Below are 27,901 nucleotides of genomic sequence, written 5' to 3'. Positions count from 1 at the left end.
TTCATCATTGTCAGCCACTTTATGAACAACTGGCACACAATTCCTTGCAAGTGTTTAGCGAATACTACACTTCTCAGAAAAATGACGAAAAATAGCATAGCGAATGGCCGTCTACTAATCCTTTCCATGGTTACTTGAAAAAACACCAGGCATGCGCGGAAGGCGCAGCACAGTCACAGCGAAAGTTAGAAGAGCGGCTTTTCAGAGCCTTTTCTAGGCACTGATTGGGTAACTGCTGCTAGCACACTTGCTGGGTACCCACTACGGCATTAATAATGATAACTTCTAGGTAGTAGGCTGGCATTCGCTACGCTATCCTTCGTCATTCGTCTGAGAAGTGTGGTATCCGCTAAACACCAGCAAGGAATTTTATGGCAATTGTTCATGCAGTGGCTGACTACGATGAAGAATTATGCCTGAAGTCGGTAAGCGCCAAGATTTATAGGTGATCAAGAAGAAGCTTTTTGTAATGGGTTGGAGCAATGGACAACACGCTCGTTACGCTATTGGCATTATGTGACGCCTGATTGTTCTTTTGCTGTTCTAAAACGCTTTATTACTCATATTTTTAAAGCAAGTTTGCGAATAAGTCCCGAGCACTGGCGTACACAGTGGTAGAATACTTGGCTGGCACTCAGCAGACGTGGGTTCGAGCCACAATGTGTCTTTGGAACTAGGTTTTTTTTTTTCACATCTCGTGCGAAGTGGTTACGGACACCGGTGGCGGCGTACAACTTCGGCACCGCGCGTGACCCGAGTTGTGATCTCACCCCAGCTCTCGCTACAAAGGTTAATCGGAGCCCCTTTCCTTCGAACTTCCACCTGTAAAGCATGCCTTGCCTGTAAGACGTTGTTGCGTGTAGGCAGAACAAACTTTTTCTAGCAAATTACATTTCTTTACAGCGATAGCTGTTATGAGATCCAAACTCGGGTCACGCGCGGCGTCGTAGTTGTCCGCCGACGCCACCACTGCCGCCACCGCCGCCGGTGTCCGTTACCACTATCTCAAAATAAGAAGAAAAAAATTGCCCGCAGCTTCCCTCGGGGGAACACTGAGGAGGATGCGGAGCATATAATTGGTTAACGGGGTGTTAAAGTGCGACTTACTTGGGTCGATGGCTAAATTGGTTAACGTGGTTGTGAAATGGGGTGTTAAATTGCGACTTACTTGGGTCGATGGCTAAATTGGTTAACGTGGTTGTAGGAGGGGGTGTTAAATGAGTGAGCACGTACACACGTATGCGAAAGGGCGGCGCTGGTCGAAGGGACGTCGATCATTGTGTTTGTGGATTCGTTGGAATTCATTTCACCGCGACCTTGGACGTCGACGCGCCGTACAAACCAACCGACGAGCGGCAACTGAGCGAGCGAGCGCCGACCTTGAGTATATATACAGCACGACGGCGCATGCACTGTCAGCTGTTGAATGTTCTCGAAGCGCGACGCCACATGCGCGTCCACTGGAGAATCAGGAGAATTGTAGATGTCGAACGCGGTGTGTAGAGGAGGAAGGGTGCACAGATGGTGGAGGAGTGAAGCGCGCGCGGTGTGTAGAGGAGGAAGGGATGCACAGATGGTGGAAGAGTGGGCGACGGCGCGACGGCGCATGCGCGCGCGTCAGCTGTCGAATGTTCGAGAAGCGGTGTGGACGGCGCGGACGGCGCACTACAAGGCGCGAGTATAAGATGCTCCGCATCTAAAAAACCTAGTATGAAGGTCACAATGGGGCTCAAAACCGGGTTCGCTGCGTGCTAGCCCAGAATTTTACCACTGAGCCACGCCGGTGTTCTTGGCTTGTTCGCAAACTCGCCTTGGACAGGTTTGATTTCGGGAAAGGAATCACGTTATTGAGAGTAATAAAGTATTTTAGAACAGCAAAAGAACAACCAGGCGTCACGCAATGCGAATAGCGTAACGAGTGGGTCGTCCAATGCTCCAACCCATCACAAAAGCTTGTTCTTGATCACCTATTAACTGTGGCGCATACCCACTGCAGGCATAATTCCTCATCGTCGTCAGCCCCTGCATGAACAATTGGCACAGAATTCCTTGCAAGTGCTTAGCGGATACCACGCTTCTCCGACTAATGACGAAGGATAGCATAGCGAATGCCGGCCTACTACCCAGAAATTATTATTATTAATGCTTTAGTGGGTACCCAGCAAGTGTGCTTGCAGCAATTACCTACTGAGTGTTTAGAAAAGGCGTTCTTCTAGCTTTCGCTGTGACTGTGCTGCGCCTTCCACGCAGATCTGGCGTTTTTTATGTTGCAGGTTTTCCGTACAACACAGCAGCGTGCCCCCTATTTACCTACCCGGTACTGCAGCAAATGCGTCTTATATACCATACATTAAAGAATTCCTCATTGAGCGAACTTGTGTTAACAATTTTTTAGTCAAATCATATCTTACGGAAGAGAGCGCGAAATGTAGAATCAAACACAAAATATGTCATTTCTACAGCAACATGAAATGTAAAGTTTGCGAATGGTTTAATTGCAAAAAAAGGAGAAAAAAAAAGGGGGGGGGGTGACATCGTGTTTCCATCTTATATATATTGACACATGCATATGATTACCGTTCATGATACTTTATACGTTTTGACTATTGAGGAGCTTTGTTGTAAATAGTAAAATGATTGCAGTTGCTGGGGCACCACGGTAATCAGCAATGGATTTACGTGCGCGCTATATTGTTTGCAAAAAAAATGACACGCTGATAAGCGTGAGCCATATTCTTAAACTTAATTACTAATGGCTCGAATTTCGAAACAGTTGAGTTTCCCCATGATTTCCCTTCACTCAGAAACTGACGCCCTTCCGCTACAACCGCAGCAAAGCTACAAGTCTCAACAAAATCGTTCGAAACAAAATTACAGCATATCTACGGAGTGAATGATGATGAGTGGGCGAAGCGTCCGTCATTTCATCCGTGCTTCCGTCCATCTGTCCGTGCGTCTGTCTGTCCGACCATCCATCTAGTCCATCTCGCATATTTTCATCATATTGCTACGGGGCGCCACAAATGATCATTATAGGAAATAGGACGATGTTTAGGGCGAGCTCGTGCACACTGGGCTCTATATTGTATGCCTGCCTGTTTACGATGCTACGAGCTCGCCCTAAACATCGCCCTCTTTCGTATAATGTTCATTTGTGGCGCGCCGTAGCACTATATTCATCATATATGAGTACCGCCACCTAGCGCACATTCCAAGGACTAAACGAGAGGTGGCTACCTACCACTACTATGACTACTACTATTACTACGATGACGACTACTACTACCACTATTATTATTATTATTATTATTATTATTATTATTATTATTATTATTATTATTATTATTATTATTATTATTATTATTATTATTATTATTATAACTACTACGACTACTACTACTACTACTACTACTACTACTACTACTACCTCGGGGACGCACGACCCACGGTTTCAGAAGCTTCGCCCTTAAAATTACACCATCTTCCACTAAAGGGAACCATGCGTAGCATGCGAAGCAGCGCATGGGTCGACTTGGCTCAGAAGCAATGTTTCAGCGCAAGTTCCGTTCGTCACGGGCACCTTGCCCAATGTCAACGCGTCCTTGCTAGTGGAGCACACCATGAATTCAGTGTAGTTTCTGTTGCTCTTACTCGTCCCGAACGCTGGAGCACGCAACGCGGGTAAGGTCCCTAGATGAAGGGACCATAAACGCGGGTTTGCCACGCCACCTGGGAGCACGTGCGCTCATTGCGTGTCTGCAGAATCTCGTTCCCCGACGCCATCACGTGACTGCTAAGAGAGTGTAAGGGGGAGAGGCCACAGCCTCTTACGCAGCCACTTACGCATTTCAGAACGCGCTAGCGCATGCCAGCGCGTTCTGCTGGGATACAACGCACGCGTTGGTTGATCGCGCGTCTGCAATATGTTGTTCCCCGACGCTATTACGTGGTTCCTGAGAGAGTGTAAGGGGGAAAGGCCTCAGCGTCCTATCCCGCCCCTTACACAGGCCCGAACGCGCTTACACGTGAGCGCGTTCTGGCAGTGCTTGGGCGTCACCCCCGGAAAATCTTCCGGGGGTGACGGCTTGGGCCAGCTGTTGCGCATGCGCAGTAATGAGTGGTCACACAGGGCGAATTGTGCCGTGGAACACTTGCGCCGCCCTTTATCAAACAACAAAACGGAAGCCGCAGACTCCGAGACTCTGGACTTAAAGCAATGCACCATAAGCAGCTTCGCATCTATATAAAATTGTATACGGCGTTCTGTATAATTTAATGAGATCAAAATACTATGTACCGCCGTATTTATAAAGGATACTCCTTTGGCCTTTACAAATTAGACGGAAACTGACATTTGAGAAGTTCGCACATTGGATTCTCGAATCGTACACAAATCGATACGGCAGCGACGACTGATTTCATTTCTATTAGAACTTTCAAGTCTTAGATGAACCACATGGCAGAGAAGATAAACTCTATTTGTGTTCGAAGTTTCGAGTATCGCACACACCTACTCTCGAGTCAAGGATGTCTAACGCTACGTACAGAACTATCAAATATATCCATAATTAATGTATCACATGCTTAGATATACCTAGTGCAAAATTTTCTTGTACCGCTTCCGAAGCGCGCAACTTCATCATGCTAATTCAAACAGCACCAAGCTGCACGCCATCAGCAGATGACAGGCGACCACGTAAAATTAAAATCTACCGCTTTCTAAAATTTCCCACGCGTACGGCAAAATGCGCCATGGGACACTTGCGCCGCCTTTTATCAAACACACAAAACGAAAGCCGCAGACTCCAGGACTGTCGACTTGTAGCGACGTGTTCGGAGGCAGTGTTCGCCTACACCACTCGATGGCAGCACCAACTAGTGTTCCGTTACTCAAAATGCACGCGCGAATGTGCCGGTTAACCTGCGATTAACAAAACATAATAAGCGCCTCTATCGCTGAAACCAAACCATTTTAGAAGTGAATTGACAACGTGCGTGCCCCGAAAGAGGTTCTTCAAATTCCTTTGATCTAATGTCCAAACCACTAACGCCAACTATTTTCTGCTCCTAGCGCCCAGGTGTAGCTCGGGTAGGCGTAGCCATACAGCGCACAGAATACTTATATTGGCGTAGGTGCAACTTTGTTTTTCTTGGAGAGAGAACGGATGGAGGGTCGAACTGGAAGCAGCTAAGTATTGCGGAAGCCACGTCATAACAACCGTCCTTGCGGTCATAATTTTCGACGCTAATCATCGCGAGGCACATTGTAGCAGGATATTACAAGTCTCCGTAAATTCTGCCTGAAGCTGCTCTTTCTTGTCGTTTAGTGGCCAAGCTCATTAAGCCGTGTCTGTACATGCATGTCTTGGTACGTGGCCGCCTAGTTTTATGACTCACTCCGCAGGTGCGGACGGACGGACAGACAGACAGCCGGACGGACGGACGGACGGAGGATTTATGGTTTACCGATAAAACCCTCCGAAGCTTCACTCCCCAGTCATCATCATTCACTCCGTGTATATGCTGTAATTTTTTTTTCTTTTTTTAGGGAGAGGGGGGTAGTTGAGATGGTGATCGATTACGATCATGTTTTTGCGCATCCATGCAATCAACAAAAACATTAATACATGTGTTCACTTACCACTGAGCGTTGACACGTACAGCTAAGTAAAACAGTGAGCTTGCCACTTGGTATACAAATGCGCGCACAAATAAAGGAGAGACGGGGCGTAGCCTTGCAATATGATTTACAGGGCTGCAGTCAATATGCAATATACAACACGGTGCAGAGGCGCAACAGGCGAAATCGAATTTCGAGCAATTGTTGGAGCAACAAAATACTGCTTTCGTAGAATGAGAACCCCGATTTGTAGCAGTTCATGGGAGCGGGGGTGGGGTATACTTTTTTACACGAAATAATTAGACCCTGCGATCACAAACATGGACCTTCCAAACTCAAACTGGTAACCTCAAAATTCGGGAGATTCGCAAAGCAGGAGCAAGTGGGCGTGGCGAGAAAAAAAAAGTACTTGTCACTCGGCCTATAATAGCCTAGCTTCATCTCTTTCATCAACTTTATTATAACAATAACCTTCATGTACAGTTCGTTAAACCCCCTATAAAATAGAATTGACCGCCTACAAAAAGCTCATGTTTCTCACCAGACTAGAAGGGAAACGCAGGCATGCGTCGCATATTCTCCTAGTCCAACCGTAGTGTACAATAACTCTAACATGCTGAGGCCAGAGGCGACCGTGACCAAAGTTCAGCATCCGACAAGAGACGCTCTTCATATTGTCACACCGCTGTCTGATAACGCTCTCAACATTACAACTGCAAGCTTTGTTTAATCAATTATGAACGTTAGTCGTCGGAATGGGGTTGTATCATCGTCAGCGTGGTTGCGCTCAAACCGTGCTATAGCTTCTAAAGGCCAATATACATTGCGCAAGGTCTGTTATACCAGTAAACAGAACAGTGACAATTCAACCACTTCTGTCAAGACATTACGTGCACCAGCAATGCCTATGACGGAGGAATGAACCGCTGACATGAAAATGATCTGGCGAAGCGAGTTCGCCCTCGGCTAGGGGACGACGATGCCGGCAGCATGAGAAGCGAAAATGGAGCGAATATGTTTACATAATTGATGGTAGAAAACAAAACTTAGCACTAATATCAGTCAAGCTGACAACACAAGCGCTAATTTTGTTACCACAAACCACGTCAAAGCAGCCCAACTTTAAGCCTTGGTATTAACATGTTTACAGAGTGCAAGCCTCGTAGATTCGTGGCCGGAAGGCATAACTCCTTATACGCAAACATCTGCCTTTGACAATGCCCCCGAAATGGAAACAGTCGATAGAGGACAAGGGTGCAGCCAGCGAGAGGGCAGCGCGTCGTCATCACTTAACTTCTTGAAAATTCATTCGTGCTGTACGTAGCAAGATTCTTGAATTTGTGAGAAACTTCAGTTAGCCTTCCCAATCTATTGCCCGTATGTTTTTTTTTTTTTTTTGCAGTACTGTACTGGCCACATATTATGTGTGAGAAGCATCTGAGCTAGCTTGCCAAAGCAGAGCCTGGTTTTGAAAACTTTGTGGTTTCAGCTCTTGCTGTTAAATACTTAAAGGACATTTAAAACCAGCACAGAATTGTAACCAGCAAAAGCCTTGCGCAGATGCCATTCAAATTACATTGATTTTGTTAGAGACCTCCCAAGAATGCAGGGCTGGACCTCTGGCACTTGCTTTCAGTGCATACTGAATATAAGGGTAATATTTGAAAATGTATGTGATAGTGGGCAGATCTCAGAAATTTCAGAAGTTGGGTGGGCATTTAACCTAAACTATTACCTCCATTTGTGCCATATTAACCATTTTTATGAATGTTTGTATAGTAGATTGGATGTCAATGACAGAATTACTTTTGTTAAAGAGGCCCTGAAACACTTTTTCAAGTAACCATGGAATGAATTCCCTGAAGGAGCTTATTGCCTCACGAATTCAATGCCGCAAAAATTTTAAGAATCCGTCCCGTACAAGCGGAGTTACAAAGATTTGTCGCATGCTGCAATCGCATTCTTTCTTCTATCTTCCATCATCACGATGAAAGCGCGGGAAGCTAAGCAGGGAGGCATGACAGGGCCACAGAGAAACATCACACTAGCCCCATGACCTTGAGCACTTTTTTTTTCTTTCAATGCCCAGCTTTTTCAGTGTGATCGCACGCACACGCATGGACAAGTAGCGGCCTCCCGCGGCGATCTCTAACGAGTGAGCGCGCCATGCTCAAATCGGTCAACGGCTGACAGATGGGCTTGCTATGTGCGATTTTTGGGTATATTGCGTGATTTGTCGAGAGAAGAGAAAGCTACTTTTAGCTGACTGATAATTTATTGTGAATTCCAGGCCGTGTGCTGCGCTATATTTGGCTCTCGTGTTGTCGGGAGCCTCTACTACTGATCGGCAGCGTTTTCCGACTATGCTCGCAGTTGCAGGGCCCCTTTAAGCATTTCAGGCAGCTTAATTTTCAGCCCGAGGAACACCCGATCAACCCTTAGGACACCGCAGAAGTCTCAATCTGCCTGTGACATATGCCTTCCTTGAGCAGTATTATTTTGATGCAATCCTCTAGCAACACGCGGCAGTAGAAACACTTTTGATGTGCTAACTAAATCACAGTGCGATATTGTTTACAAAAAGAAAGAACAGCATCAGCACATGTCACACCATTGAACATGAAAACACTTCTTAAACAGAAATGTTCTCTGTTTATTTAAGAACCAAGTCATAAATAGTAGAATCACTCGCGATCACTGGTCACAGCTGCTTCCACATTAACATCAAATGCACAGTGCAAAGCAATGACGCACTAGACTGAGGAGCTTTCAATGTGCCGAGTCCCCAGCAGCTTATTACAAAGCTGCTAATGAGAACAAAAAATACTTCCGGAAGTGGTTGAAAAATAATTAAGTTGCTGAAAACCATGCTCAAGATCATTAAATCAACAGGCTCTTCACTACCTCAGAACTATAACTGTTTCATAAACTATATAACAGTTTTCTGAAAGATGAGAAGCATCTTTCCATAGCACAAGAACAAAAAAATTTTTTTTTTCCTCAGTAATAGCTCTTTCTATACAGCACTTTTCACACAGACGGGACTCCGTTATGCTATTGTTAAATTCCTGAACTTTCTTTTTGTTTTCCTTTGCAAAAGTCAACTTCTTGCAGACAACACAAAACCAAAATTTCTACTCATTATAATACACAAAAAATGTTACTCAACTATAAGACAGCAATAAACCACCGAAAAATGAATTTACATGAAAAAAAGCAGCGTTAGAAACACCGAGTAACAGTTCGTTGCTGTAACTTCTTCAGATTATGCAAAAGAAACAAGGGAAAGACATTGAACAGCATCTCTACATCTCCATGTATAACTATTGCAGGCAGTATCAGATGCTTCAACCAGCAGTTCACATCCGCAGTCTAGCATTTCTTGTAGTACTCCTGAAACAGATAAAAACGAGAAAATTTAGGTGACCCTGCAAGACCCTCTCAAAAACTACTAGTACAGTACATTTGGTAATGTTACGGCAACAGTCCATGCTTATTGTACAACAGATCTCCATGCATGTCGCTTTAAGATGCAATAGACTACTCTGCTCAATTCTACCTCTGTTATTAAAGCCACCAACTTCACTTTTAACAGCAGTGACTATAATAGAATATAAGCAATAACAGACAAGATGCTATGCAAGCTTTGTCTAGACAATGCATATGCAACATACTTTGATGTAGCAACGCATGTATTTGCCAGTGAACTTCCCAAAACTATTAACAGCCACTTGTGGAATGCACAAATATGCAATCTATTAAGAGACACTAAAGTAAAATAACAATTTAAACCAGAGTGAAAGCTCAATGTATGACAATGTCTGAAATGGCAATACTATCAACAGCAGTGCCCTACTTACTGAGAAATTAAGCTAAATGCACGAGAACACATGAACTACGATATAACACTCGCTAAATAATCCTGATGTCAGAAGTGCCACCTACAATTATTCACAAGTAATCGAACTAGCAGCATTAAATAAACAACCTTCCGTGCATCAAGAGATGTAATAAAACGCTCCTTGTTCATTTGATTCATGGAAAAAAAGAGCCACCGAACTTTACTATTGCAAATGGCACGAGTGGTTCAAAAGTTCAATTTTTGCCTGGCTAAACTCGACAGGTTGTGCCATCAAGTGGGGCCCAGTTGAACCAATAACAGCTGCCATCTATGAGCGAATACAGTCGCCGACCGATTTTTCGGACATGGTGGGGACCGAAAAAAATTCCAAAAAATCAAACAGTCCGAAAAATTCGTTTTTGCCAGAAATATGAACTTTATTGCATCAGGCAGGCTTAAAAAATTTAACGATTTTGCCTTGCCTCATACTTTTCTTGGAAGCAATTTGGTTCGCCCATATTTGCGCCAAGGTGGCATCGTCACCGTAAATGCTCGACAAAACCGTCACCGCGGTGACGATCTCCGCTGCCGATAGCTGCGGGCGATTATCGTCGTCATCATCCACTCTCCCGCTGCGGCACAACCTGGCGAAGAATTTCTTCGTCGGTGGGCTCCGCGCTCAAAAATGTAATCGTCCCCGCAAGCGAAGTCTCTAAATTGGAAGATTTAGGATAACGTTTGCAGGCGCTGCAGGCGTTGCGGGTATTGCGGACGCATTACGAGTTTTAAAATGGCATTTTCTCCCCCTAGGGAAAAATTTAGGAACTTTCACCCCGAGCGAAACCTCAATTGCACGGAAGCTACAGACAACACTTCGCGGGCCTCTCTGGCCGTGATCGCCGACTCACGTTACCACGCATGCGCAGTGACAGCGACTGCACCGCAAGCGCTCGCGGTGCGCTTTTCTAAAACTTCCTATTGTCATTGTGGCAGGCACATTCACTTCACCACTGCGCAGCTCCGCCTCCTCCCTGTGCGGTCCGATGACAACAGTGCTGACCACTATGGCTGACTGAAAACGAAAAAATGGTCCCGTGTCGCGTTTTCTAAAGCAGACACGGCCTCCGAAATTTGAAATCTTGGGGGCAGGAAACCCATTTTAAAATTAAGCCACTAAGCTTAGTCAAGCCAGCGGAAAATCCAACATGGCGGCGTCCATACAGGTTCATGGCACAGCTCAAAACAAGCGATTTAGTCTGAAAAATCACATTTTCGGGGGCGAATTCGTCCGAGAAATCGGTCGAAAAAATGCATTAGCCCTACGGCAACCCTGACGGTGCACTGCTGAAGTCCGAAATATCCAACAAGTCCAAATTTTTGGAGTCCGAAAAATCGGTCGGCGACTGTAGCAGGAAATTGTTGAATTTCCGTAGCTGCTGTGGCTCACACTGCTTTCATTCTGCTGCTACTAGTGTCAGGGGCCGTGCAGTAAAGTCGGGCAACATTGTGCATGGCAAAAGTGACGTGAGACGTTCCACTTCGGGGGTAATTTGAAGTGTGTTACCCAATGTGGACCACCAAAACGCAGTTTTATTTTAAAATAAGCACTTCCTAGGCATAAAAACACTACGAGGTTTATAGACCACCATTTGAATAATCTGAAGGTGCAATGCATGCTCTCTTGTGCACTTACACTAGAATGTACGGTGTCTTTTTTTTTTTTGCCCGAGAGTGCTTGAGACTTCGTACACAGTGGACATCAGACAATCAGCATTTGAGGTGTATCCTATCAACACCCGCTAGAGAACAGTCCACTTAGTGCACTGTAACAAAATATTACCCACGTTGTTCTGTACTGCCAAGCACTACCCACCTGTACAACTGAAGGGTATCAGGCTGATGAATTAGACAACACCTCAAGGTGTCTTGTTTGTCTGTGGCGGAGACTGCTTCAGTTGCAAAATGATGGAGCGCATGCGAGACACGTCCTTGCTATTGCGTGCAGCCTTGGGATTAAAGTCGCACAGCTTGGCAATGGCTTCCCACTCCTGGCCCTTGGGTGCGGGCGAGTCACGCTCGTGTACCCACTCTTTTTCAGCGTTCCTGAAAGATTACGAAGCATGGTTATAAGAAGCACGGGCCAAAGACAAAATATTCAATGTTACTGCATTTTCAAGAGTAGCATTTGTCCAAAACGCTTTAACCCCTTGACGGTCAAAGCCACAAATGTACGTCATCCCAAACAGCCACAAGACAGTAAAAGACGTACATGTACGTCATTGCCTGTATGTTTAAAACAAGTCTTTTTCTATCATTTCTTTTGCATGGCATGTCCTGCTACACTGCGAGAATACGTGCAATTCGTTCTAGCACCAATGGCTCTCAGTCTATTTTTATGCTCTAGTACAGCAGTGCGCCGGCTAGCTTCAGTTTTGTCCTTCGGCCAGTTCCCGTTTATTGTGCCCGCAAGACTGACGGCTTTCGGGTTTAGAATCTTTAAAAGTATGACAGATTTGCAACTATCTCATTTATAGTTGCCCGGTACGCAATTACACCTGCTTCCGTGCAGTCGCTGACTGACACCATCGATGCCACTGTGGTTGCGTTTTCCATTTCAGGAACTCGCAATAGTTGCTTCCTTTTCGTTGGCAATGATATGAATGAAGGACTATTGTAGGTTTCGGACTTGCTTTTGCTTTGTGCACGCGCTCGTAACTACACAATTTTCTTCAGTGTGCTCACCCGTGCAGTTTGCTAGAACTATGGAAGTGCGCACAGGCTTCTCGACTGCGAAAGTGAGCTTAGGAGGAATTGCCGCTCCTGTGCTTAGATGTAATAAAGAGAATCGCTTTAGTTTTGCTGGTATTATTTACGTCATTAGCACAACAACAGGTGATAATTGCATTGCAATATTAAGTGACTTAGCACACAGGTGTGGAGATTAGGGACTTTCAGATTGAGCATTGTAGTGTAACACAAAACTTGGCTTGTGGTGACAACTGAGAGTACAAAAAGCCCACATGTGTTAAAGAAAGAATGCAGGAAGGGTCATGTTTGTGTTAACCTAGGACGCCAAATCTAAAGGTCCCTACTAATAAATTCAGTCACAGTAAAATAGAACTAGAAATGTCACTTAAATGCATGATCGCATTAGGTGAAACATTTGCAACAGCATGGTGAGGGTGACAAGACAGGAGGGGCAGCAGCTGCTTGTTCAACAAAGGGACCGTCACATAAATACCAACACCATGTTAGGAGTGGTGAAAGCCCCTCAATATCATTAAATGTGTTATCATGAGTCAGTTTGCCCTAAAAATTAGCTAGTTGTCCAAAGCTGTCCGACCTTAAGTGACAAAGAAGTGAACAGACTTTCTTTTAACTCTTATTGTTAAAAACTGTGCCCTTTTGTTAGAGACAGTCTGCTAATTTTTCACATACTAAGTCCCTCAATCTAATATTTAATATCACCACTGGCAGGGTCATCTCTAGATTCAAGAACAATATTTAGAACCAAACCTAATGAAGTCATGACCATGCTTGATTTCTTTGAATTGGAAAGTTTGCAAAATCGAGAAAGGGATTTTTTTGGTGCTTGGATATGTAAAATTCCAATAAAGCAACACCCAAAAGCTACCACTTCATTATTTTTGCCACCTACCTACACCTACTCATTTTAAAGACCCACGAGGGTAGCCCCAGGGGAGTACGAAAATGGAGCCTCTCATGTGACCCCGATATAAAGGGCTTTCATGTCTAGGACAATGTAGCCCAGGTAGGCTATGACAGACTACCAACATGCAAAGAGACGGTGAGCCAATGTAGTGACTGTGCGAACAGGTCTAGAGGGAAAGTTGGGAACGGATGATCAGAGCTGTCGCATAAAATATGAAAGAACGAAAGCAACCACTGCCATCCCTAGTGCCATTTTGCATGCCAACTGCGACTCAGTAGTTGTGTATAAGCGCGATGTGCAGCCTCATCAAAATATAGCGAGTACTGACTAAGGTGCCTGGATGCTTTGAAGGAGCACTGACAAGAAGTTTGCACTTTTTTTTTATTAAGCGTATAAACCACTAACATGCCTGGAAACCTCGATTGCAGGAGTGTGCGATTGATACTTAGAGACATTTTTAGAGTGCCCAGCGCCGCTTCAGTATCAAATTGCACTAAGCTGGCACAAGCAGTTCCGGTAGTAAGGTAAGCACAACTGGCTATGTGACCACACAAAACTGTGACGTGGCGGTGCGCGCAAAAGTATGCGCAAGCGGGCGTAGGTATGTCTACACCCCGGCCATATTTATGGTGTCACAGAAGGCTCCACGTCTCACTCAGTCACGCGGCATGCACATTAAAATCCATTTCAATATCTTCTAGGCTATATTTATACCTTTTATATATCGTAGATGTGCAAGTCTCCAGATAAATCTGCCTCATTCGTTATCTCACCTTCAAAATTTTCTGTCAGTGCTCTTTGAACGTGATAACATTAGAGCTAATGCAAAAAGAAAAACTAGTCTATGCCAAAACTAGAAAAATGTCACTACTTCTTACTCATTTATTTCAGGAAAGACTTTATCGAATCCAGTTTAATGGTCAAGATTGTTCATTCAGGTTTAGAACAGAGTACTTATCGGGAAATTGAGACTTCATTAGATTGCAGTCTACATAAAATTTGGATTCGTTAGTGTTTTCACTGTATTGCAGAAGCTTTTACTATCACTGTTCTCATACAGTGATAATGTGAGTATGAATCACTGATATGTTTCCAAAACGTACAATAAACAAAAAAAAATAGGCGCATATGCATAGGCTCTTCACTACGTTTTACCAGAACAGATTTTTCACATGTCTGGGAAGGCTCAAAAAGAGAGCATGAGATCATCTTGACCACCTAATCTTCATTATTGCGCACTCATTCTGTCCCTATCAAAATATGGCCAAAGCAGCTAAAGCCGAGCCCATGACATCACACCTATAATTGCGGCATAGTCACTTGACTATACTGCAGTACGTAAGGTCCCGAAATATTATTGATTTGTTCTGAGTGAGAAACCGAGACGTCAAAACAGCTGTTCTATAATAATGATCCTTAGGACCAAAAAGAATCAGCAGCCAAGAAACGCGTTAATTACATATTCAACCTGTTGAAACTAAGGCGAGAAAGATGTAGCGAATTCCAGCGAAGAAGACAACGTGCAACACACAATTTTAAAACACCAGTGGTGGTGGTGGTGGTTTTCCAATAATGTCACGAGAATGACATGACAGCAATAAAGCTAGTTTATCCCCCACTTCATTCCTTCATGCTTTGCCAACAGGAAAGTGATGTACACGCCCCCACTAGCATTGAGACAGGCATGGCAATATCTTGAAGGGGTCCTAGAAGTAATCGTCAAACAACTACACTGTCAAAGTTCATTGCCTCATGAGTCACGTACCGCAAAAGCTTTTGGAATCGGTCTTTTAAGAACGGGTTACAAGGACTTGTGATGCAACCTAAGTGCTTTTTTTTCTCTTTTCGTCTCAGCCAGTGCACTGAAAGCTATATCTGTACATCAGCACACATCACGATCTTCAGAAACTTTCGCCCTAATTTTCTTTTACACTCAGCTCACTTTCAGTACAAGCGTGCTGGTGTGACTGCATAGTGGAATACCAGCAATGTGTAAAGAGCACAGTGTGGACACGGTATGGTCATAGTGCGGGCACGGTATGGTCATAGTGTGTCACACTGCGGCAGTCAATGGCTGTGTCCATTTGCTTTTTGGTATGCAAAGCTTTGACTGGGTGCATGGCATCATTTGCCGAAAGAACAAGCAATTTCGAGCAGACTTTTGAAATTTATCTACAAGTTCCACACTGCGTGCAGCACAAAAATGTTTGGATCATGTGTCTACAAGAACCTTGACTACCGATTGGCAGATTTTCTGAAAATGTTCAAGAAATGCTACAGGGCCCCTCAAAGTACCTCAATGGAAGAGCAGCCATAATAGAAGAAGAAGCTTCAATGATGATGCGGTGAACTATGATGCGGGCCCAGCGTAGGCCAGAACTCAATATTTTTAAAACTATAACTTATTTGGCAAGATAGCAGCAGTATAGTCAAGAGAGTCTTGAGAGGCTTCAAGGAAAGCTTTGCATTAAAAAAGGGTGCAGGGAAGAAAAAGCCACAGCACACAACACACAGTGTAATGGTGCGCAATGAGAGAGCCACGCAATAGCCGTTGACGACTTACTTGGACACTTCTCTGAACAGCAAGAGGGAAAAAAGGAAGAGACATATGAATATGTCTGACAATGACATAAAAAGACAACGACAACAACACAAACAATTAAGGAATTCACAGGCTAACAGAGGCCGAGTCCAAAAAAAAAAAAGACCCTAATGCGGCACAAAACTTGTGTGAATGAAGGAAATTTCGGACGGCTCGTTTTTTTGTTTATGCTACCTTTGACACAAACAGTATTGTAATACACTCAAACCTCAATATAACACATGCGGATATAACGAAACATAGATTATAACCCATTAAATTGAAAAAGTCTCGCAATAGATTTAGTGTTAAGAATTAACTTTTATAACAAATGTTCGGACATAACAAAGTTAATTTCATGTAATATGCAAGTTTATTACAATGAGGTTCAAGTGTAATTGTGATATTGATATGAAGATTGTAAAGTGGACACAGGGACCAAAACTGTGACCACCTGAAGGTTGGAGGTCTGGTCCCTGCTTCAAATTGTCTTTTCGTCCCCCTTGCTTCCTTCACATTACATTATACTTAAAACAGTACAAATAATGTTCTCTACATGACCTTTTACAGCCTCATCATCTGCTGGTTTTCACAAAACTACAATATAACTCAGACGGGCCTTCCCTGCCCCATGCGCCATCACGGCTTCCCAACTGCCTAAGCTTTCTGCAAGTTCCCCATTATGCTTTGAATGCATGTCCCATACTGCCAATGGGTATATGTAAAGCTGAACACTACAGCTACGTCCATACACCTCATATAAGTTCCCAGACTCGGTACTAAAGACTGACACTAGCAAAGGGTCATTGCTATTGATTACATACAAACAACTGGGTGCTGCATAATAAAATACCTTTTAAAATGCATTATTCAAGTAACATAGAACACACCAAAGTAAGAGAACACACAGAAGTGAAATCACACACAGGCTGCCTAGAACCGTTTTTCTTAAACACAGACATTTTAGCATGATGAACTGTGCTGTACTAATTGTTCTGGTCTTTCACTCAATCATGATGCATCAAAATAAAGCTTGTACACAAAATAATAACAACTCTACTAGCAATAGCCTCTTAATGGCCTTGAAAATAACAGGCAAAGCCAAATGTCAGGCCCCTACTATGATTTCATTCAGTTTTTCAATATACAAAACATGATAGGACTATAGTATACAATGCTAACAAAGATACCTGCGTGTTTCAACCTATCCAGCCTTATCTGATAACGGCAATATTTAGATAAAAGATCAGTGCGAACATTAAAAGGACACTAAAGTGAAACGATGCAACAGTTTAAATTGACAAATTGTAATCCGGGAATATTTACATAGTTAATTTCACCATCATAGGTTTACTAATAAAGGATAACATTTGAGTGAATGCTTGTTTCTTAAATTTTGCACTGATGTCTCCCCATATGGTGTAGCAGATCTTAAAGTATTTTTCACATTCTGGCAACATCAACTCAATTAAAATTTTGTCAATCTTGTTAAGTCTGTAGTGCCACCAAACGACAATGAACTTAATTTTTACAGATTAAAAACTTCGTAAGAGCAGAAAAAAAATTTCTGTAAAAATGTTATGTCAAGCTGTTTGGAGCTTGACACTCGCAGGGGCATCGCCACTCGCATTTTCTTTTTCTCTAGCGCATTTTCTTGCTTACTAGACATCTTTTCCAGGCAAGCATAATAGCTTCAGAATTGTGAAAGAATAATTTATTAACATGATAAAATTGTTTTTTTCTCTCCCTCTAGTGACCCTTTAACAACACAATATTCACAGGAATAACACAGCCTAGTCGAAATAACAAGGGTGCAGTTTTCGAATATCACCTGTTTGCCAACTTGGCCTTTTCAATTTGTTCGTGATATCTTGCATACCACTCCTCAAGTTCTTTCTTTGCTGTTGCTTTGAGTTCAGTTTTCTTCTCTTCTTCTTCGGCATCTGAAGGGAATGAAAAAGCAGAATTTCAGCAAGTGCACCGAGAGCTATGTTTATGTCAGTGTGTGTCATGCTGCCCCACCCATGCAAGGTCTTAAAGAATGAGGTTCTTAATGCCCGCTCTACTCTAGTGCTAAAGGCCTTTAACAGCGTAGACACCATTGTTATTATTAACACGATAGCGTTAAAGAGCTCGTATCACATAAAACCCGCCGCCAGCCTCGGCCCCGTTATTCGTGAGCGAAAAATCGTCTGTGACCGAAAAACCAAGTTACCAAGATAGCCGCGGGAGGCCGCTACATGTCCATGCGTGCGCGCGCAACCACACTGAAAAAGCCAAAGAAAAAAAGTGCTCAAGGTCATGAGGCGCAGTGGTTTCTTTACCCTGCCACCCCTCCCTGCTTAGCTTCCAACGCTTTCGTCGGGAGGAGAGAAAGAATAATGCAATTGCAGCGTGCGACAGACCATTGTAACTCCACTCGCACTGGACGAATTCCTAAAGTTTTTGCGGCATTGAATTCGTGAGGCAATAAGCTCTTCTAGTGAATTTATTTCATGGTTTCTTAAAAAAGTGTTTCAGGGCCCCTTTAACGCACTTTGTTCGACAGGTGCCTCGACGAAACCGAGCTCATTTGGCGATAATAGCGCGCGCTGGTCCAATCTACTGTGTGCGTGTGTATGTAACAAAACATATGAATAAGCATGTACTTGGCAGTTGAAGGGTGCCGGATTTTGCTATCGCGTTCAACTCTGACAGGCGAAGTTTAAGGGTCCCCCAATTTTCGTTATCGCTGTTGTTCTTTAGGCATTTCGTTTAGGCATTTTTTTAGGCATTTAGGCATTCGTTTAGGCATTTCTAAGCTAAACTGGAGCAAAAAAAGATTCAGTCTGTCCCTGTTTGACTTAAGACCCAGATCGGGGAAAGAGCGAAATTAGAGTGGAGAATATCGTGCAGTATGGCCAGACATGCATAATCCATCTTTCTTTACATCTTTCATTTCAATAACGATACTTATAACTGTTGGGGTTTAACTTCCCAATTGACTGATTGATATGTGGGGTTTAACGTCCCAAAACCACCATATGATTATGAAAGACGCCATAGTGGAGGGCTCCATGAATTTCGACCACCTGGGGTTTTTGAACATGCAGCCAAATCTGAACACACGGGCCTACAACGTTTCCCCCTCCATCGGAAGTGCAGCCCCCGCAGCCGGGATTCGATCCCGCAACTTACTGGTCAGCAGCCGAGCACCTTAGCCACTAGACCACCTTGGCGGGGCGGTTCAACTTACCAAAACTGTGATATGATAACGAGGCACACCACAGTAGATGGCTCTAGAGATTTCAACCGCCCTGGAGTTCTTTAACAAACGCCTAAATATTAGTACATGAGCCTCAACATTATCACTGCCATAAAAAAAAAATGGCAGCATATCCACGGAGTGAATGATGGGGAGTGGGGCGAAGCATTCGTCCATCCATTCGTTCTTGCTTCCGTCCGTTCCTGCGTACGTCTGTGTAATCGTCCATGCGTCCATCCACCCGTCCGTGCGTGCGTCTGTTCGTGCGTCCGTCCCTGCGTTCGTCCATGCATCCGCGCCTGCGTCCGTTCATGCGTCCATCCATGTATCTGTCTGTGTGTCCGTTCGTCCATCTATTCAGCACTCCAAGTACCACCATCTCGCATCTTTTCATCATATATTCTCCATATAGAAGCACCGCCATCCAGCGGACATTTCAAGGACTAAACGGGAGGTGGCACATGCACACTTTCTTACGGCTTGCGCTTCGGGTTTACTTCCCACCTTTAACCACCTCGAGTTCATGGTATATACTAGTTCACTGTATTCATGGCTATGCGGCCCAACGCTCGCTAAACCTTTCTAAAACCAAGGAGGTTACACCCAGCGAGTATAACGTAGCAACCCTTTCTTGTCAGATCGTGCTCAATGTACATGCCAATAGCTGCTAATGGGGATCGCAGCGTGCGCGTTACCTAAAGGCCGAATGCTCCTGTCTCTCATTCCCCCTTAGCAGCCATTAACATGTGCATTGAGCACTATCTTTTATTGTTCAACAACGCACAGAAAAAATCTCTCACCGGAACCACTTGGAGGTCAAAATCGTAAGGACCGCTATTTCGGGTATGTGCTACTGGTGGTTACGTACTACGAGGGACGCACAAGCCACGCCATAAGGAGCTTCGCCTCTAAAATGCAGCAGGTGCTGCTAGGGTATGTTCCCGCATTGGTCGGGTCAGCAATCGAGCACCATAATTCCTAGACCACTGTGGCAGGTAACTTTCAGTTTTGACTGGAGGTATGTTTTTTTTTTTACACGGAGCTGTTTAATTATGAGGCTGTGGCAGGCCAGGCCTTGTTTAATAAAACTTGGCAAAGCTGGTGTTGGTGAAGCTAAGGAAGACAGGCAGAGGCACTTGCAGGGCACAGCCAAGCGCGCGCTTAGCACAAAAAGCCTTAGGGGGGTCTTTAAGCAATGGTGTATATGCGAGGCAGTACATGCCGTAGTTACTCGCATAATCCTCGCACTTTTTTTTTTAGCGGAAAACCAATGCAAAGTTGGGGGGTGCGAGAATTACACGGGGAAAACTTTCCACGAAAACATACAGAGTGAAAAAGAAAACTAAGTGGCCGCAAATCGGGATTCTCACACCAGCAACAGCAAGCTTTGAGAAGTACTAATTAAAGCTTACATCAACAGTAAAAGCACAGGTTCAACACAAGGCAAGATTTATTTGAGACAAAAAGTGCAAGCAAACAGTCGAGAATTAGAATACCATACGCAAAGCTTGTGAGCGTAGCGGTAGCGTACGACGCTCAACAGGAGCCCTCAAAAAGTAAGCATAGAACGTCAGTATTGGGCTGATGGCAATTTAACAGAATCGTCTGCACTTTCCTTCTGATGAAATAAATTTTACCATCAATCCCAGTTTCAGGCACACGGCAGGCCCAACGCATCTTGGTAGCTTACAGCTACTGTCGCCAGTAGTAAACACAGAACTCGTAGACTCCGAAGGGCCTGCCGGCGGCCCTGTTGCCGTTGCTTAGAGCATGTTCTATCACTTTCAACTTGAAAGCAGCCGTGTAGCTTCAGTATCGCCCCATAACGTGACAAGATTACCGACACAACATACAAAACACGCCGCAACGCATACTTGCCACTTTGGCTTGGCTTGGATCGAATTGAATCTTCATGCAATAATAGTATGCTTAATGCTTAAGAGATGGCGCCAGATGGCGCGCCCTATCATCATCAGTGGTTGGAACGAGCAGACATTATTGCGGCAGTTTTTGAGGGTGCGATCATTACTTGAGGAAAAAAAAGAAATCGTATCTTTGTTGGGCCATGTGGGAAGTGCGAGAATTATGCAAGTGCGAGGATTACACGAGTAAATACGGTAGTGGATGTTCAGAGCATGCCTTTGGCAAGCTACAGCAAACTAAATGTTTCTAGTTAGCCGTAGATGATAGAGGTGTGCACCATATCAGTTTCAATCGTTGGCAGCATGGTGGCTGTTCAAAGTCTGCAGCAGCGGTGGTGCCACGTTCGGTATATCTTCAGCGATCGCACACAACCACTTTTCAGTGTAGACGGGGAGGAAGGCGAACACAGACAAAATGAAAAAGCCCTTTCACTGCACCCTTCTTTGATAAAGAAGTTGAAATTCAAGCTTTTCATTGCGCCACATAGCGTTTTATACAAGCAACATCCTTATTAACGGCAATAGTGAATCGACTACCATCAGATAACAGATGCTATGCTCTGCCGATTGGTTGTGCACTGAACGAGTTATCCAAAAGTTGTCTGTTCAGTTCCTAAATGCAACAACTTTACTTTTCATCTTTTCATCCTCTAATTGCTTTCCATTTATGGCGAATATCCATACCACAATTAAAACATAAAAGATGCCCCTTACCTCTTTGCTTCATCTGTTGTTTTCTATGGGCTGTGGCCCATATTAGCCACCATTTGGCCAACATTAACCAAAACCGGTTGATATCGGTTAACACTAGCCAGTGGGATATGGTTATTTGCTGCCGAAAGTGTGCTGTGCTGGTTTCTTCATGGATTGTGCGGCATGGTTACCCTGGCCAGCTGAAGTAACAGGAACGAAGAGCAGGCAGACTTCTGTTCTAGTCTTATTCCCACGTTAGTTCAAGTGTCAGAGTTCCCTCTAATAATATTTACCGTATTTACTCGATTCTACCGCACCCTCGATTGTAACGCGCACCCGGTTTCCACGACGAAAAAAAAAAAAGCAAGACATCGATTGCGTCGCACACCCATTTTTCTCGTTGGCCTGCACGATCACACCACTCGGGAAAAAGACTCCTTTCGGGAGGGTCTTCTGTTTAAATATGAGGTACGGGGGAACCTTCTGCCTATCTGACAGGTAATGGAGCATTGTTGTCACTAGTATTACCGTGGCCCGATGTCAGCACGCGAACTTGCTTCGCCCCCTTCTCGACGGTTGTGGAGCCAAGCATGTCGAAGTAAAGAGGCGTCTGATCGGCATTCCCGATTTGCCCAAGCAGAGAGCCGTTGTTGTGCCGCAAGTTTAGGACGAACCTCTGAAAACTGAAGCTTTTCTTCGTACTCCTCCGGCAACTTTTGGCATATGCCCGTTCGCCTTCTGAGGGAAAAGCCTTTCCTATTCATAAAGTTAGTTAGCCAGCACCTGCTCGCTTTAAACTGGCTCCGCATTAGCCCTTTTTCTAAGGCTAACTGCATAGCCTGCACTTGGAGCAGTTCTATCGTCACGGGCCGCTGTGCCACTCACTGCTCAATCACATACTCGCCGAGCAGCTCTTCAATTTGCGGAAACCGACCCTGCTGTGGTCCACTGAAGCCTTTGCGTGAAGCTTTGCTGTCAACAATATTTAGCTTTTGTTTTCGCCAGTCCCGCACGCACGTTTCGGGAACTCCGAACGACCGCGATGCGGCCCGATTTCCGTCTTTTCGGCACACGCGATGACTTTTCTTTTAAAAGCGGCATCGTGGTGCACTCGTCGAGTTTTTGTAGTCAGCCCTTTCATGCCGTCGTTGCTAATGCACTACAAGATGAACTCCTCAGCACACGTACGAAGTGCCGCACATGGAAAACACATAAGCAGAAATGGCCCACGCGCCATGCCGACACACGAAGGGGGCGGCCATTTTAGAAATGCCGATGGCAATAGAATGACCGTATTCATTTTCTTTTCGTACTCGATGCATGCGATTTACGGGCATCAATTTATGAACTCGCTTAACTGGAAAAAAGATGCGCGTTAGATTCGAGTCATTACGGTAGTAGGGAACTAGGACCACAGCCTCCCGGCCCTATTAACATAAGTAGAGGCACCAGTGGTTCTAACAACCAAGCATTTTACCACTCCTGCATTAGGAGCACCTTCAAAAGTGTTACCGAGACATCGACTTCCACCTTCAACACCGCACCATTGAACCAGCACACCGTGAAGCGCCTCTCGCGAGCGCTTGGGCAACTAGCGCACAAGCAAAGTGGCAGCTTTAAGTGGAGCCTTCGACGCGTCGTTTGCTATAGAGCGACGGCTCCCCCAAATTATGCCTGCTTTGCAGTGGAGCTACCTTCGCTCACTATGCGCACGCAAATTATGAATCGCACGATTTTCAATACGCGCAGCGGCAGCACCTGGTGCTATCCAGCTTTCGGTCCTCGTGCTTTCTTTTTTGCATGGAGACTCACAAGTAATAAACCTTGGCCCTTGCATGGGTAAAATCTCAAAGACCCGCTGGCGTTCCCACAACTACCCCACTGAGCTGTTTTGGACTAACCAGAACATTCCCGTGAGTGACAGGATTATTTTCATCAGCTGAAAGTTTGTGCAATAAAGTCTATAATAAAACAAAGATCCGTTTGAATAAGGCGCAAATTGAAAACGCAAATAGAACTTTCCGCAGCGCGCTAAATTATTGAGCCAAGATATAAAGCTATGCGTGGGTCATGGGTCGTGTAGCGATAAAAAGGGAGTGAAGCTTAAGTCAGTGTCTGCCAACAGAAGTAAAGGTTTGATAGTGGTGGTTCTTTTATGCACCGATTGCTGAAAACTCTATTTGGACACTTTAAATTTCCCACAAGAATGGTGTGAAAAAGCTTCGTTGATATTGAGTAAAAATTAAGGCAGAGTGTTGGAGATATAGCCTAGCGCATGAAGGCAACCTTCGTGCATTCTGGTGAATGGGTACAAAACACATTCTGGTGAATGGGTACAAAGCAACTAAGCAGTGGCATAGCCAGGGGGCGGCAAACCGGGCCCATGTCATCCTCCCCGCTCCCCCGAATATTTTTCCCTCAAAATAGAGTGCAATATGACCATATCCCTGCTTGGCCTTCACTTCAGATGAATATGGTGATCTCCCCCTTTTGCCAAAAAATATTTCTGCCTATGCTCCTTCAAATGGCTAGCTTAATGGTGCAAGCTTCAGCACAGTTTAGAGATTATATTCATAGATCAGCTAAGGTTTATTACTAGTGAAATCGCATGCAGAAAAGAAAGAAAATGCGAGGCGTACGAGTTGGGCAGAACAAGGAGCAGTCGCTGCACTTCTCGAGAAGCGTTTCGCATTAGCGTTTTGCATGGGCATAGCAAGGGCGAAGTTACCTTTACAGCAAAGCAATCGTGATTCGAGGAGCCACTGCACTTCAGCAGAGGACACGGCGAAGGCTGAACCTACAGCTTTCACTGCCCTTGCGCGACAGTTCAGCAAGAGGCCACGAAAGGCACTTCACGGAGTGCTGGCCACACGTTGCAGTGTTCAAGGTAGAAGTGGACATGTCTGTACAGAAAGAAAGCACGAACCCTTCTGCTCGAGCCTCTTGGCTTGCTCTTCACGCCATTTCTTGATCTTCTCGGGCTCCTCACGGACAGGGGTTGGTCGCGGCGATGTATCCGGGACAACTGTTGGTGGCTGAGAAGGCCCATTCATCTGAAATAAATTGATGTACACAATAATTTTCATTAAGATGGGCCACTTTGTTCAGCAAGAAATCAAATGCACACATGTGTCTAAAGGCACTGCTCTTATAAAGGAGTCACACGCTCGCTGCTTTGTATCTAGTGCGCAAATGAGTGGTATGTTTGTAAGGGTCATTCGGGCAGCACTACAAACCAACCGTTTCATGCTGTCCTGTGAGCGAAGTACTGGACAATGAAGTAGCAGCTGAAACAGTCCACACAGTCGCAGAGTGATCAAAAATAAACGTTAATAATGAGCATTGCCACACAGTTATGCCAAGAATTGTATAGCGATATTATTAGAAGTAATTGTAATGTAAATGTGCAGAAAGAAAATCTGATGAAAAGATACTTTCCCATGGGCAGGATCCGAGCCTGTGACCGAATAACGAGCTTGCTGGTCTACAAATTAAGCATTACTCGAAGGTCGCAGGTTAGAATCCTGCCCAGGGCAAGTTATCTTTTCATACACTTTTCTTTTGTCACATTTATTACAATTACTTCTAATAATATCCCCTATACTATCTTTGGCGTAATTGTCTGTCAGTTCGCAATACTGTTTCTAACCAAGAAAACAAGCCCTTAAGTTTACCCTCTTTTCCTTCACTCGAAAATAAATGTGTGGCTTTAATGAACCGACCTTAATTGAACCGCATGATCGGACAGCTTCAGCATGCGTTACATATCGAGCTGTCCCTGAGTAAGGTACAAGGCGCCAACTCTATCCGTCGCGTCGGTACGGAATAGAGGCACGCGTCTAAGCGCCTCGCGACTGATACTTCAAACGTAACTATACTGATTCGTGACAATTACGAGAAAAGCGATCAAACTCACCTGAACTTCAGCTGCAACATCATCGGCGGGGCCGTCTGAAAATAAACACACAAAACGCGAATGAATTCATAAGGAATACGCGAATAACGGCTACTTCGTCACCATCTGAGGTGAGGTGCAGTTTGCAATGCTGCTCCGAAATTATGTTCCGATACACAGTGGGCGTATGCGAATGCCTGAAGCACTCATGCGGTGCTTGCCGTAGTGGCCCGGGCATGCAATTTTAACGTACCACTAAATGTCATTATAGTACCGTTAGAATACCTTATATTCAGGACAGATGCATCACGCGAAAGAGTACACCGCGGAAATGGGAAGTGCTTTCAGGCTGGCGAGGCGAACTGCCCTCCCGGCAAAACCCCAAGCACCGCCCCAATGGTGACACGGCTACTAACCAGTCGGCCGATTTGCCGGAGTCTAGCGAAAGCGCGGACACCTCTCCGTCGGCCTACGGTACTTAAACACGGGACGCACGTTGCGAAACATCAGAACTGTAAAATGAAAGACGGAAGAACCTCACCGACGATAGGTTCTTGGGGCGGCACGGGCGCACCGCCGAAGTTGTCATCTTCCAGACCTGCCAACACGTTTTGTTCCCTCGCCAGGAATTCCGCCGCCGGGTCTTCTTCCGTCACAGGCGGATTGTCGAAATTCGCCTCGAATTGATCGAAGTCGGCCATGGTTCGGTTAGGCCAACGAAGCTGAATGCAGCGAGCTTGCAGCGGCAAGTAAAAAAATGTCACTTGTGGCGACTTCAAGATGTCGGTCAACCGAAGCCGGCTATCGGTGGCGCCACTTCATAGACGGACAATCTTTCCGGACAATCGGATTAACGAATACCAGGTCATGTGCGAATGTGGCAACTGTAGTATAATTTTTATGTCAATCTTATATAATATAAATCGATAGAGCATGTCGGAATGCCATAACTTAAACTCTTCATCGAGAATTGCTCAAACCTTCAAACTTCTTAGGTTCTTTACGCATGGTGGCGCGGTTATCACATAGCGTTAACTTTGGTGGCTAAAGTCAAGGCACGAGTGAAAATTAAACCCTTCACTGCAAATCACAAATCCTCTACTTCACTTTTTAAAAGAAAAAAAAATAAATCTAGTTATTGATTCATTAAGTATTACGGCTTGGTGGCGCTAGCCACCGCCCAATCTAAAGGGCACAGCCATATCCATCTATCCATTCATTCGTTAGCAAAAAAGGAATTCGGGTCTCTGTGGCTAGCATTTTTGGATATCAAGGGAGCGTACGATAGCGTGGTTTAAGAGGACTTGTGGGGAATACTGGACACACTAGGTGTGGAAGATGGAGTCACTGGTCTTTTAAAGGAAATCTATAAAAGTAACAAGGTAGTTTTAAAGTAAGAAAAACAGGTATCCAAGCCCACAGAGGTGAAACGGGGGCTTAGGCAGGGGTGTCCTCTGTCACCCTTGTTATTCATGACGTACTTACAAGGATTAGAGGCCAAATTAGAGGGAAGTGGACTTGGCTTCAACCTCTCTTTCGTCAAACAAAAAAAAAACTCATTGATCAGGCACTACCAGCATTAATGTACGCAAACGATATAGTGCTAATGACCGACAACAAGGAAGATTTGCAGAGATTGATGGACATCTGCGGTAACGATGGAGATAGGTTAGACTTCAGATTCGATAAAGAAAAATCAGTAGTCATGATTTTTAATGATAATGAAGGTTGTGAGCTTAGGATACAGGAAGTCTCGCTAGAGAAAACAGATAAATACAAATATCTGGGCGTATGGGTAAGCAATGGGACCGAGTACCTAAGGGAACACGAAATATACGTGACGACTAAAGGTAACAGGAATGCAGCAGTGATAAAAATAGGGCACTGTGGAATTACAATAGGTATGATGTGAGAGCAATATGGAAAGGGGTCATGGTTCCTGCTCTGACGTGTGACAATGCGGTCTTGTGCATGAGATAAGAGGTTCAAGCAAGACTAGAAATTAAGCAACGTGGAATAGGTAGGCTTGCTTTTGGAACTCACGGGAATACACCAAATCAGGGAATACAAGGGGATATGGGATGGACATCACTCAAGGACAGAGAAGCTAGCAGCAAGATAAAATTGGAGGAGCGATTGAGAGAAATGGGGGAGGAGCGTTGGGCTGGCAAGTTTTTCAGCTATTTTTACATGAGAAATATCGATACAAAAAGGGGAAAGCGAACCAGAAAATTGACGAGTAAATACTTAGAAAACAGCAGGGGCCAAACCAAAAAGAACTCCCGGTTAAGAATTAAGAAGGTGAAGAAAACTGAGACCAACATGTGGAGAATATGCATGATTAAGAAGGCAGCACTAGAGATCTATCGAACTTTGATGGAGGAAATCGCCAAGGAAAGATCTATGATAATTATCAGGGTAGTTCTCTGCTG

General features: G+C 44.6%; 1 protein-coding gene across 2 annotated transcripts; it reads right to left on the bottom strand.

Annotated features, from left to right (window-relative positions):
• Positions 1–8,225: 8,225 nt before the first annotated feature.
• On the bottom strand, positions 8,226–26,362 carry LOC119170291 (clathrin light chain). 2 transcript variants are annotated; one of them, XM_037421414.2, is made up of 7 exons: positions 26,011–26,362; positions 25,491–25,525; positions 24,501–24,627; positions 17,547–17,658; positions 15,698–15,709; positions 11,335–11,564; positions 8,226–9,013 (listed from the first exon to the last, which is right to left on the bottom strand). In XM_037421414.2, exons 1-6 carry the CDS (start codon positions 26,168–26,170, stop codon positions 11,378–11,380), a joined length of 633 nt encoding a protein of 210 aa, XP_037277311.2. In that variant the 5' UTR covers positions 26,171–26,362; the 3' UTR covers positions 8,226–9,013; positions 11,335–11,377. The 2 variants fall into 2 exon arrangements, with proteins under 2 accessions (XP_037277311.2, XP_037277312.2); XM_037421415.2 differs by lacking the exon at positions 15,698–15,709.
• Between the last annotated feature and the right edge of the window lie 1,539 nt (positions 26,363–27,901).

This window comes from Rhipicephalus microplus, chromosome 2, assembly GCF_043290135.1.
Source record: "Rhipicephalus microplus isolate Deutch F79 chromosome 2, USDA_Rmic, whole genome shotgun sequence".
Classification (NCBI taxonomy): Eukaryota; Metazoa; Arthropoda; class Arachnida; order Ixodida; family Ixodidae; genus Rhipicephalus; species Rhipicephalus microplus.
Note: the sequence above shows the minus strand (reverse complement) of the source record. Positions and strands in the feature narration are given on the sequence as shown.